Source organism: Sinocyclocheilus grahami, unplaced genomic scaffold (genome assembly GCF_001515645.1).
Source record: "Sinocyclocheilus grahami isolate Dianchi unplaced genomic scaffold, SAMN03320097.WGS_v1.1 scaffold195.1, whole genome shotgun sequence".
NCBI lineage: Eukaryota > Metazoa > Chordata > Actinopteri > Cypriniformes > Cyprinidae > Sinocyclocheilus > Sinocyclocheilus grahami.
The window spans coordinates 831,669-844,430 of NW_015505374.1; the positions used below are offsets into that span (position 1 = coordinate 831,669).

General features: G+C 37.9%; 2 protein-coding genes across 5 annotated transcripts in view; one reads left to right on the plus strand and one right to left on the minus strand.

The window, feature by feature from the left end:
* Positions 1–2,375, plus strand: part of LOC107595010 (E3 ubiquitin-protein ligase RNF181) — a 4,173-nt gene extending 1,798 nt beyond the window's left edge. For all 3 annotated transcript variants that reach the window (XM_016285266.1, XM_016285265.1, XM_016285267.1), the window contains exons 3-6: positions 967–1,100; positions 1,314–1,429; positions 1,884–1,958; positions 2,069–2,375. In XM_016285266.1, the coding sequence (XP_016140752.1) occupies positions 967–1,100; positions 1,314–1,429; positions 1,884–1,958; positions 2,069–2,128 (385 nt within the window). In that variant the 3' untranslated portion in view covers positions 2,129–2,375. The remainder of the gene's footprint in view (positions 1–966; positions 1,101–1,313; positions 1,430–1,883; positions 1,959–2,068) is intronic.
* A 3,078-nt stretch (positions 2,376–5,453) lies between these two features.
* Positions 5,454–12,762, minus strand: part of LOC107595008 (transmembrane protein 150A-like) — a 12,684-nt gene continuing 5,375 nt past the window's right edge. Inside the window, exons 1-6 of one of the 2 annotated variants that reach the window (XM_016285262.1) lie at positions 12,081–12,129; positions 11,912–11,998; positions 11,764–11,831; positions 9,350–9,477; positions 7,751–7,928; positions 5,454–6,130 (exon numbers count right to left, since the gene is read on the minus strand). In XM_016285262.1, the coding sequence (XP_016140748.1) occupies positions 5,826–6,130; positions 7,751–7,928; positions 9,350–9,477; positions 11,764–11,831; positions 11,912–11,998; positions 12,081–12,121 (807 nt within the window). In that variant the 5' untranslated portion in view covers positions 12,122–12,129 and the 3' untranslated portion in view covers positions 5,454–5,825. Of the gene's footprint in view, positions 6,131–7,750; positions 7,929–9,349; positions 9,478–11,763; positions 11,832–11,911; positions 11,999–12,080; positions 12,130–12,762 lie in introns of those variants that run through there. The other variant, XM_016285261.1, reaches the window with a different exon arrangement.

A 12,762-nucleotide genomic window follows, 5' to 3' on the forward strand; every position in this document is an offset into this window, starting at 1 on the left:
GAATGCGCCGGGCGCACCGTTCTCGACCCCACCGCCTCTGCTCACTCTAGCCTGACCTCAACTCACGCTAAGCCGGGGCTTCCGCTCACTCTAGGCCGCCGTGTTTTTCGTTGTGAAAGCGAAAATACTTTGTTTGGCCTTCCAAAAGTGGACACGACTAGAAATCAGTGGTTAAGTTGCATTTACAACACTGTTCCAGAACAGTTTAACCCAAATATTCAGATGTGTGCAGCACATTTTATGGAGGACTGTTTCCTGATCCTGGTAGAGTAGACAATTATGTCCCCACTGGATGCAACAAATGCATCGTTTGTAATGGGTTTTAATGTTTTTGTGTTGTCGCTCCGGCCGAACACGGCATCACAGTATGGTGAGGGGCGTAACATTTCCGTCACATGCTTGAGGTATTCGGCCAATCACAACGCACTGGATAGTTGGCCAATCACAGCACACCTCGCTTTTCAGATCGATGATCTTTGTAAAAATCGACACGTTTCAGAAAGGCGGGTCATAGAGGAGAAACAATAATGTACAGTATGTGGAAAATAATGTGATTCTTTAACCTTAAACCGCATAAACACATTTCATTACACCAAATACACAAAATAATGTTCTTTTTAGCAACGTCATATGACCCCTTTAACATTTAATAGGCTCTGAAATATATAACAACTTTTAATTTAAGTGATTTTAAAACAATCTTCACATAAACTGTATTATATATGCATAAACTATACATAGTAATCTTTATTCAAGCTACAAAAGTTAATCAGCGACTAGAACAGTCCAAGGATTTGTCTTTTTCTTTTGTTCTTTGATTTAAATCACTTTAAAATCAGCGCTCTCTCTTTAAAAGCTGATGCATATGACGTGGATCTGACACGTAGCTGATTTTCACCCAACTCTTTACGGCCATTTAAGACTTTATAACTCATTTAAGACTATGTTTATGTTATGTGGCTATAGGTCTCTGATGCAGGGTCTTGACATAGACTCGGGTTCATTTGATTTGTCGGATTGGGACCAGCGTCTCCCGCCTCCTGCAGCCAAAGCCGTGGTTCAGAGTCTTCCTGTGGTCATCATCTCCCCTGAACAAGCAGGTGACAGACTACTCGTTCATAATCATCTGCAAACACATTCATAGAGGACATCATTGCACAGAGGAACATTAGCAACAGGATAATTGGTAATAGATGCTTTATTGTGTTTGGCATTGGCAGCAAGTTTGATTGAATTAGAAGGTCTTGAATCCTTGGTGTCCATGACTATCATTCTTCTTGAGCTTTCCTCTAGCTCTTTTTTTCATTTGACAGATAAAGCACTGAAGTGTCCGGTGTGTTTACTGGAGTTTGAGGAGCAAGAGACTGTGAGAGAGATGCCCTGTAAACATCTGTTCCACACGGGATGCATCATGCCTTGGCTCAGTAAGGTATGTTTAGTGGTTTTATTTTCTCTATGATCCTCCGGTAAGCAAAAATGCATTCAGTTGATTAAAAGGGACAATAACAGTGTTTAATTTGTATTGTTTTGTAAACCGTATTAATCAAACTCTCTATCAATCAAATCCTGAAGAAAACACTGATAACAATTCGGAATGATTTCTGAAGGATCATGTGACACTGAAGACTGGTGTAATGACTGCTGAAAATTCAGCTTTGCCGTCAAGAGTAGATGCAATTTTGAAATATATTTAAACAGAAAACACTTACTTTAAATTATAATATTTCACTGTAGTACTGTATTTTTGTTAAATAAATGTAGCCTTGGTGAGCATAAGAGACTTCTTTCAGAAACATGAAAGAATCTTACCAACCCCAAACTTAGGGATGTGGATAATATTTCATGTTTGGCATAATCATAAGTGTTTCCACATAACGTTACAGACCAATTCATGTCCCTTGTGTCGACTTGAACTACCCACTGACAATCCAGACTATGAGGAGTTCAAAAAAGACAAGGTTAGATTTCTGTTTAATGTCATTATTATTTCTGTAATTCATTCATTGTATTCTTCTGTGACACCTTATGAATATACCCGAGTGTTTAGTGTGTTTGTTTGTTTTTACAGGAACGGAGAAGGCAAAGAGAACACCGACTAGAGGATCTACATGGAGCCATGTACACATGACCTCAGCACCTTCACGACTTGAATATGAATTCAACTTTCAGTTTGTTGGAAGTGAGAGTTTACTGCGCGGGGACCATGCTTTGAAATGATTGCGTTTGTGTGTACTTGAAAACAAGGTTTTTAATGTTATCACTTTGAAGACTGCTTTGTATGGCTATGCACTGAGAACTGTTTGAGTGGAACTGTAACGTAGCCTTATAGACATTTCTGATTTCATTAAATGTTTTAAATAAAGCAGTTGCTTTTTTGTTTGAGTGTGAAATTGTATTTGTTCGCTCCATGATTTCATATTCGTCTTATTCCCTGAAGAGATTTCTTGCCTTTATAAGTGCTGAAAAATATTATTGTGCTGATAAGCAATGCCATAGTTAATACAATAATTCATAGCACGTGCAGTGGCACACTTGTCACGGTTGGCGTGACTTTATCAGTGGACTCTACATTGCCCACTTTCCCAGTTAGGAAATGAAACCCTCCTTATGTAATACGGTAGACCTCTACCTCATGAAAAATGTATGTGATTTTTAGGTGTGTAAATTATTGTAATGATTCAACATGCTGAGACAGACTTCTTGTACTGACTAATGATGGCGGAAAAACACTCTGAATTCGTAAAATGTTAAACTGTCTTTTCCATATTTTTAAATAAAAAGTGAGCTTCTCTAACATAGTGTGTAATATTATTTCAAGTGTCGCATTTGTCTTAAAATGATCACAGACAGACGTACAGATACACTTGTTTATTTTCCATCGGATATTTTGGTAATCCAGTATAAACCTCTGCCAAAGAAAATCATTGAATTTATACATAAATCTTACTTATTTACATAAGTAATGTATCAAATAAAAATATTCTCTGCATTGTTTTTATTTCGATTTTGGAGTGTGAACCTCACGTCGTTGTGTTCTTAACAGACGCAATGTGTTGATAAAAATACTTTGATTACATCATTTAAAGGCATCAGAAAAATAACTTCTATCCAGACAACGGCTGAAAACCATGTAACATCAAGAAAGAAACATCAATGAAAAAATATCTGTGTTTCCTTGTGACTTTAAAGTCTTTGACCAAGCCTTGTGTGTTCAAAATAAGTCAGTTCAAATTGTAACAATCAATAAACAATCCTTGCTCAACCTTTTGCTCTTAGGTGACCTATAAATGACTGATCTGCTATTCAGATAATATAAGATGCACTATATGCATTGACAAATATTGCATGTAATTTATACCAAATGTTGTTGGGATATGGCAAAAAAGGCAATTAATGAGAAATGACATCAACATTGACTTTAGGTTCATATGCACATACTTTTTATTTCCCAAGATTTTATGCCCTTTGTGTTTGTTTAAGCTTGACCCGTTATGTTACTGTCCCTCTATGTGCAGTTTGGTTTGAGCTGAATGTATTTTGTAATGAGCAACTAATATTATATTTAATGGATGGTTTCAGTTGTACAGTGCAGCCCTGTGAATATTCCCTTGCATGAGAAGAGGAAACAATATTTAAAATAGCTCTCCAACAATAGTGGAGTCAACAGAGATAAACATGTATGATGCCTAGAGACCACATCTAAATTTACAGTCTAATCATTGGCATGAAATGCATCTGTCCCATTGAAGGGCAGCAAACAAACAGACAATACCTGCCACATTTCTGTGTAAAATATAAATGGTAAAGCACAATAAATCTGGAGTCACTTTAAAAGCAATACGGACCCTTTGATTGACAGCCTGAATAAAGTAAATCACACAAATACTACAGCAACATTAAAGGCCACCATAACCACTCAACCCTCAGAAAGTTTAAACACGGTTTCCTAGGTTCCAGCCTGGAGACCAATCAGTTTCATTCTTATAATTGTTCAAAAATTTGTTAATATTGCAGTACTGTAATTTTCTCAGTGGCTATATGTCCAGCTACACACACACAAAAAAAACAATGAATCAAAGTTAATGAATCAAAGGCATACAGTACATATTTTGAAATGCATCCTTTGGCAACAGAGAAAAACAAAAACTGATGTGCTGCTTATGTAAAAAAAAATCACTTGTCATACCATTTGGATTAGTTATGTCACTATGTAACTACACAAAACAATCGGCGAAGATATGCAAGTAAAATTACAATGTAAAACGATGAATAGATGTGGCATTTTTGGAGTTGTTTTTATGGCCCGGCCTTGACAGAGAAAAAAATGATTTAAAAAAGATATATATATAAAAAGGTACATGTACAGTCAATGTGAATATACTTATTCTACAACTAATCAACTGACCAGGAAGGCAAGGATAGAGCTGGTGTCACCTTACATCACTTTCTCCTGCTCAAAATGAAAAACAAAACCCACCTCTTCAGAGACTAAAAGCAAGCATGAAACAGAACAAAAGCAAGCTAGCATGACAAAACAGTTACCCACTGCATCATTAAAAAGGTCACCAATACAAAAAATGGGTGAATGAGACGTCATTTCCAATTCGTAATTCTTTTCCAATTCCAAAATAAAAGGTGCTCAAGAGCTATAGTTTGATCCATATCTTAGACATTCACGTTACAAAAATGATAATACTTTGATCCTGATAGTCTGCAATTCCAAATAAAAGTCAAAAGAACTTAAATCTTCAAAGTTCATTCATTGTGTTACGTGCAAATCATCCATTTGCAACAATATGTGAGGGCAAACAGTAGCAAGCTCTAAAAGAGATACCCCTGAAACATTTGTGCAAACGTGACAGTAAAAATTGACCCCATCACCCCCAGAGCAACAATTCTAACCTCACAAACCATTGGATCTGTGCTAACAACAACCTTAAAGGGATAGTTCACCCAAAAATGAACATTTGATGTTTATCTGCTTACCCCCAGGGCATCCAAGATGTAGGTGATTTTGTTTCTTCAGTAGAACACAAACGAAGATTTTTAACTCAAACCGTTGCAGTCCGTCAGTCATATAATGGAAGTGAATGGGAATCACGGCTTTGAGAGTCAAAAAAACATACACAAACAAAACCAAATTAAACCCTGCGGCTCGTGACGATACATTGATGTGTAAAGACATGAAACGATCGGTCTGTGCAAGAAACTGAACAGTATTTATATCGTTTTATACCTCTGATTCACGCAATGTCCGAACTGTCCTGAGCGCGTTCTCAACAGCCGGCGGGTGACGCGTCTTCTTCTTCTTCTTCTTGCTTTACGGGATATTGCAGACTTATAAGTGCATTACTGCCACCTATCTCTCAAATGGACCATTGACACGCTATTTACAATCTCAATTAGGAGTGTCAATGGTTCGGACATTGCGGTGAATCAGAGGTAAAAAACGATACCCTGGGGGTAAGCAGATAAACATCAAATTTTCATTTTTGGGTGAACTATCCCTTTAAAGTGGAGCTCAAATCCCTGTTCCTTAAAACAAATGCTCATTCTGTCCTTCTCATCTACAAACAACCCAACAGAAGCTTCTCTCGCAAGGCATAACAGGACAAAAAAAAAAAAGACAAATTTATTAGACGAAACTTAAAATCTGAAATGATAGTATACATCAGTCACACTTTAACCCGATTAACCTGCCTCGACTCAAGACTGGACGGTTCCTCTAAATGACTTTAATCTCAGCCCAAGTGTGGTCTTAAACGCAGGGTGCCCCATCGTGAGGCTTCCCACCTGGCAGTATGTGACTGCGTGTGCTGATGTGTTTAAAGCATTGCGAAGTTCTCAGGAGTGCAGTTCAGATGGGTGGAGGTGCTGCTTCCTCCGGGAGATTTCAAACCCTTTGTTGTGGCTCCTACCAGGGTGTCTGCATGGACATCGTCTCCGATCATGATGCCTGGTCCGTGCAAGAGATTCCGCTGGAGGCCGGCCAACATGGTCTCGGTGGTGACGGTGCCGAACTCGTAGGTGAAAGTCCCGTAGAACACGAGGATGACTACAGTGAAGACCCACTCACAGATGGCCGCTGCATGTTGTAAAACAAAGCTCTCATGGATGAAAAATATCCCACCTGAGAGGAACCATCAAGGATTCAAACGTTTTCAAAAATGAAAGCTCACAAGGCACAGCGGCCCAGTTCACTCAAAAATTAAAATTCTGTCGTCATTTATTCACTCTCAAGTTGTTCCAAACCTGCATGGGTTTCTTTCTAGTTTAAAGAATGTGGGTAAGCAAACAGTTGCTGGTCTCCATTCTACAGTAAGGCTATTGAAGTCAATAAAGGTTTCACACCAGGTTAGAACTAGCCACCAGTCCCAAGAACTTCATTTTCCCCTAGGGCAATTTTCCTGGTTGCACCATTCTACAACATCAACAACTGAAGAATGGATGACAGAGAAGTGGCTGGACTTCGGCGTCGGTTTATCTATCACTGTTTTCCATGTTTGTAATGTAAGTATGAGGCTGCTTTCCAGTCCATTTTTTTACGCCCTTCACTCGCTAACTTCCCTCCATCTCATTTACTCGGCATGTCATTGATTATGCTTCATGAGTGCCCACTACTGAACCCTTGGAATGGGCTGAATCGGAACGTCCTAAGCCCTTGATCACTTAGAATCCGCTATGGAGTTGGTTTATTGTTTACATTTTTCCCCTTACATATTTGTTTGGTGCAGCATTCTATATTTATATAGGTATGCTTGGGCTGTTATATATATTTATATATTATAGAGTTGTTTGGGGTGGGAGATAAATTAAACGCAATCTGCGATGACGTCATAATCGTGTTGCATTGCAGTCTATAGAGTGGCCTGAAGTGTGCATATGAAGCACACTCGCTTCCTCAGTCAAAATCGAGGGGTCGAGCGTCCCTCTGTCCATATAAACTTCCCTCGTTCACTTCACGAAGTGGAACGCCCTTCAAAATGGCAGCGGGGATTCCCCCAAGGGGAAGTGCTTAGGGAAGTTCGCGAGAGCGTGTCTAAAAGTGGAGTGGAACCACTGATCTATAATAGAGAAAAGAAAAAGTTATTTATATAGATCAGTGAGTAGAACGCAGCGTTTACACAGCTCTTTCAAAATGGCCAGTGTCAGCATTTGCCAGTATGGCATGCATTCAGTCAATCAGTGTACACTTATGCTACATGGTAGCTCCTCCTGGGTTAGTCTGAAGTAGGAGCTAATTTATTCCCCCCAAAATCTGTTCCTATATCTAACATCATTCCCAGGTCCCGAGGTGCGAACACGCCAAAAAACGTGTACTTCCACCAATAGTTATTAGAACTATGTAACATTCTTCTGTGCAAAAGCTCCTAATAAGGACTTGGTTACCAAGGTTTGGAACAACTTGAGGGTGAGTTAATGATGACAATTTTCATTTTTGGGTGAACTATCCCTTTAACTTACTTAAAGCCATGGATTATTTTATATGGAGCACAAAAAAAAATTTTTTGGTGAACTATCCCTTTTAAAAGCCTAAAGGGAGAATAGAGAAACCAGTACAATTCCTCAGAAGAAAGAATGTCATTCAGTTTGGAATGACATGAGGATAAAGAAGTTTTCATTTATCCTTTAAATTGCACACAGGTGATATTATCTAAATAAACAAGACAAATAAGCAATGCATATCAAGAAAAATTGTAAACACACACTTATTCTTCATTTTACAGTCATACTCAACAAGGAAGGATACTGAGAACCAGTGTGATGAGAGCACCAGTAGCCAGTGCCACACGCACGTGAGCCATCCAGTAGTCCAGAGCTGTGACAGCCACCCGGTAGGTTAGCAAACATTGCAAACTCACAAACAGAATGCCTGCTGGGAAGGCGGCGCCCGCACCTACATAGTGAAGTGTTTTAGCGTGGTCCACCTAGTCGAAAAGCAGTAGAGTGCTATTCAAGTAATAATAAATCGAAGTATTGAAAAACAAAACAAGTACTTTTGAAACATGATGACAGACACTGTGTTGGATTTAATATTTCAATTTATGACTTTTATTTTGATATTCATTTTGGGCTGTGAATTGAATTTCTAGTGGGTTAGTCTGGTGTCACTTAATTCTAGTGACATCTAACCTAGAAAAAGTGGACTGAAAAACACTGCAAACTTTGTCTTCCTACAACAAGAAACTTGCCTATTGCACACTCAGCATACGGAGATGGAAGTGCTATTAAGGATGAGGGAGTAAAATGCCCTCTAAAATCCATTCTGAAGAATGAGATGGCTGCATGAATGGATCAATACTAATCACTTTGAGAACATCAACCTCTCTGAAATGCACTGATGTTGATCAACGCATCAGTCTGATGCACTGAATTTATGGCCGGTGAAAAAACTAAGGGTGAAGCTTCAGCCCTTAATATCTTCTCATGCAGCACTAACAGATGCCCAAATGCTTGTTACCATTTTTGGTTTCAGTGATGTGAATGGTGAGTGGGGCAGTCTACTATGAGCTACTATGAGATGTGTTTATCAGATGATAATCATACATGGAACTAGGGCTGCACAATAAATCGAAATGGAATCGAGATCGCGATTCGACAGAAGCTGCGATTGTCATGCGTATCTTTCAGTGAAGCACGGTTCTGTGATCAGCAGTAAATCTCAATCCAAAGGCCAGAGGGCGCTCTCGTGCTGAAACTCCAAATACGCCTCGCAGTAGAAACACAGAAAATGCCTATCGCTGCACCTGAATAAACAGAAGATTCAACTGCTTTCATTGATTCAACGTGACTAATAAACACACGACTACGGCAATATACGGTTTATCTGAGTTCTTATTATTATAATTTTCATTAAAATAAAGTGTATTTATAATGCAATGCCTTTATCCCTGCTTAGAATACTATGAAATATGCCGCGTGCCTTATTCTGTGTAAGAAGCCACATCATCTCACAGAAGGATTTATTTCAAACACTCGACTGACGTTATGAAGTGAGTTTGGAGTAAAAATATGTTATTAAATGTGGTATTTTCACATGCTTTCAGATGGAGCAGCATTTACTTCACAGAGCCGTAGTTCACTGAGAAGCTATGCAAACAGCTGTCATTATCGCGAACGATTTCTTCGATTTCATAACCGCACAATAAAATCGTCTGCGATTTTTTTGCATAACTTGTCAGTGAACTACGGCTCTGTGTAGTAAATTCTGCTCCATCTGAAAGCACGTGATGATGATTTCCTGCTGATTACAGAACCGGCATTACTGACAAATTGCGCATGACAATCGCATTCGATTAATCATGCAGCCCTACATGGAACTGTGTTTAGGCAGAATTGTGTGACTGACCTGGAAGTTGCCCACCATGACCAGTCCCAGAGCATTGGTGCATCCAGACACAAGTCCACTGGTGTTGAGCCAGCAGTGGTTCCTGTGCTCGATGATCTGAGCATACCGTAGCAGACACACCAACACCACTAGTACACATAAAAACAAAACAGGAACACTAAGTAAAGCAACCAGGTCATTTCACATGTTTTGTTTCTGTTCATTTTTGTTCAGTGGTGTAATGTAACGAAGTAATAATACTTTGTTACAGTACTTAAGTATTTTTTGGCAGTATCTGTACTTTACTTGAGTTTTCATATTTCAGCCAACTTTTACTTTTACTCCTCTACATTTCCTAATTAAAATGTATACTTTTACTCCGATACATTTCCCCGAAGCATATTCGTTACTTACTACAAAATAGTCAGAAGTCAAAAGAATACGGACTGCAGGAAAGCAGGTTTGAGGAATCAGTGGTCTGGTGTCTGCAAGTTAGACTCCTAAAAACACCTTTGCTCATGTGCAAACAAGCACACGCACAACCGCAGATGATTTTCCACTCAAGTCGAGTCTGGGGTGTGCGATACAGCATCATCTGTGATAATATGGTAAGTGTTGTTGTAATGATGTGCAATCTGACATTATCAAGTGTATCGCCAAATCACACACAGTGTGTGTAAAAATTAATATTTTTTATTTTATTCACATCTCATTTTTATTATCTGTGTGTTGTTGTCTCCGTGTACTGGAAGCTTGTGACACTATAACAAATTCCTTGTATGTGCAAACATACTTGGCAATAAAGCTCTTTCTGATTCTGATAGTTAAAAACAAAACATTAGGCCAATTTATGCATCTGTAACTGCAGTTTAAATGCATCCATGTCCCCTCTGAGATACATAAACTGTGTAAATACATCTATATGCTATTTCAGATGCAGATTCCAGAAATGTTTTCTTATGTTGGAATGAAAAACACTAAGTACCGGATGAAATGCTTCTTATTCTTACCCAAAAATACAAAATGGAAGAAAGAGTTCAAACGGAACACAATCTTGCTACTCAAGCTGTGTATGAACATTTTTTTATATATATTTATTTGCTTCTTTTCCATTTCGCATTTACTTGTACTTTTACTTTCAATACTTAAGTACGTTTAAGATTTAAAAAATACTTTTCGTACTTAAGTTCAATAAATATCACATACTTTAAGACTTTTACTCAAGTACTATTCTAAACGGTGACTTCAACTTCTACCAAAGTCATTTTCTGGTAAGATATCGGTACTTTTACTTGAGTATGGCTTTCAGGTACTTTATACACCACTGTTTTTGTTCAATAGTGTATAACATTTGTACACTAAGGATTTCATTTCATTAGATAACAAAATATAAAATCAAGTAGCATCTACAAAAAGCTGATGCTAGAACTTTTCTCATAATCCACTTTAGTTTGAGAGTATCCAAATACATAAAAAAATAATAATTAAATTGATCAAAAGTGACACTAAAAACTTTTAATGTTACAAAACATTCGATTTCAAAGATATGCTGTTATTTTGAACATTCTTTTCATCTAAGAATCCTAAAAAATGGTTTAAACATAATATTAAGCAGCAAATCTGTTTTTTGTTTGATAATCTGTTTTAAAACATTGATAATGATAAGAAATGCTTCTTGAGCACCAAACCAACACATTATAATGACTTCTGAAGGATCATGTGACCCTGAAAACTGTATAGAATTTATCAGCACAGGAATAAATTAAATTCTAAAATATATTAAACAGAAAAGTTATTTTAAAATGTAATAATATTTCACAATGTTCGTTTTTACTGTATATTTAATGAAAAATATGAAATTGATGAATTTTTTTTCTTTTAAAAATCCTAAAATTTTGAATGCCAATGTATGTTCGAAACTTGAAGGTTGAGCTACATATACATGTTTAACTTAGATTTTGTTCCGTAATGCAAATGCATTCACACATTTTTTTTAAACCATGTTTTTAGTGTTCAAATACTTAGCCTACACAAATCTTATGGTTTTTATTTCCATTTATAAGATTTATTATTTAGGTTATAGTGTGGTGTATAAAAGTTTGTAATAACACCCCTGATTTCATGTCACGACAGAAATAGAAGCAGATGACAGCCAACCTTCAACAAGACAAGGACAATCAAACCCCTAAATCACATAATCGCAACATATCAGCTCACTCATAACACAACACATAATGAAGCAAGCGACACAGGAAAACATTCATTTAAGGTGACGCAATAAGAAGCATGTCTGCAAGTCTCATGCAGGTATCTGTTTTTGCATCACCTCTGCCACTCTGAATGCTGAATGCTTCCATTCATGCTTTTGTTCTCCATTATTTGATATGTCACTGCCGGTGTAGAATATGTGGAAATATGAGAACAAGCAGTCTTACCCATGAAAGCTCCCACATTACCAATGAGACTGAACAGACAGCTCTCGGGAGGGAAAGATCCACATTTACTGAATCAAAGTGAAGACAAAGACACTGTCAGATCATGCTGGAAATAAACACAGACTCGAAATAAAGTGCACATGACTACCTGATGAGGGGGATGTCTTGAATGGTGCAGCATGTTTTTGGGAAGCCCGGCTTGGCTGTTTCATCTGTGCATGTTACATTGTATGACCTTTACAAAAAACAGCATTGATTATCAAATTACATAAACATCACACGCTTTAAACAGACTGAGTGAAACAAGCCCAACTTACCAGTTTTCGACAGGACAAACATGGTGGTTCATTACAGCCATTGCATATCTGAGGACACAGCAAAACAACACTGTATTGTACGTGCTGGCAATTTCATACATTTGAATTTGTATATGTGGGGAAAAAAGCTCAGATTTCAACTTTTAAAAAATATTTGACGTAACAAATTATAATTAATGCATTTTAAAGTGCCCCTATTATGCCAGTTTTAAGGTTGCTAATATTGTTTTATGAGTCTCCTAAAACAGGTTTACATGCATGCAAGGTCAAAAAACACGTTAGTTTTCTCAAAAAGTAGATTTAATTTTACCTAATTTCTAAATGATTCGTAAACGACTCGTGCGAAGCAGTTTAAAGAATCAGTCTCTCTAAACCCCTCCTTTCCGTGAGCCCTCACTGCTGTGATTGGTCAGATGGCACAGTCCTTTGTGATTGGTCCAGAGCCGAAGAGAGATTGGCTCTGGATTGGTCTACCGCATACAGCGCGTGTCGGAAACGAAACGCCCATTGCCATGACGGACTTGTCAATACAACACATAGAAAAGATGGTATCGATTGTACCTTCCCAATTCGAGCCGGAGTCTAATGATGAAACGGTTGAACTGGCTGATCGACAAGAGACTGATTCACAAGCACGACTGGAGCAGGACGTTTCTCAGTGGTAAGTGTCAAGTGTTAACAA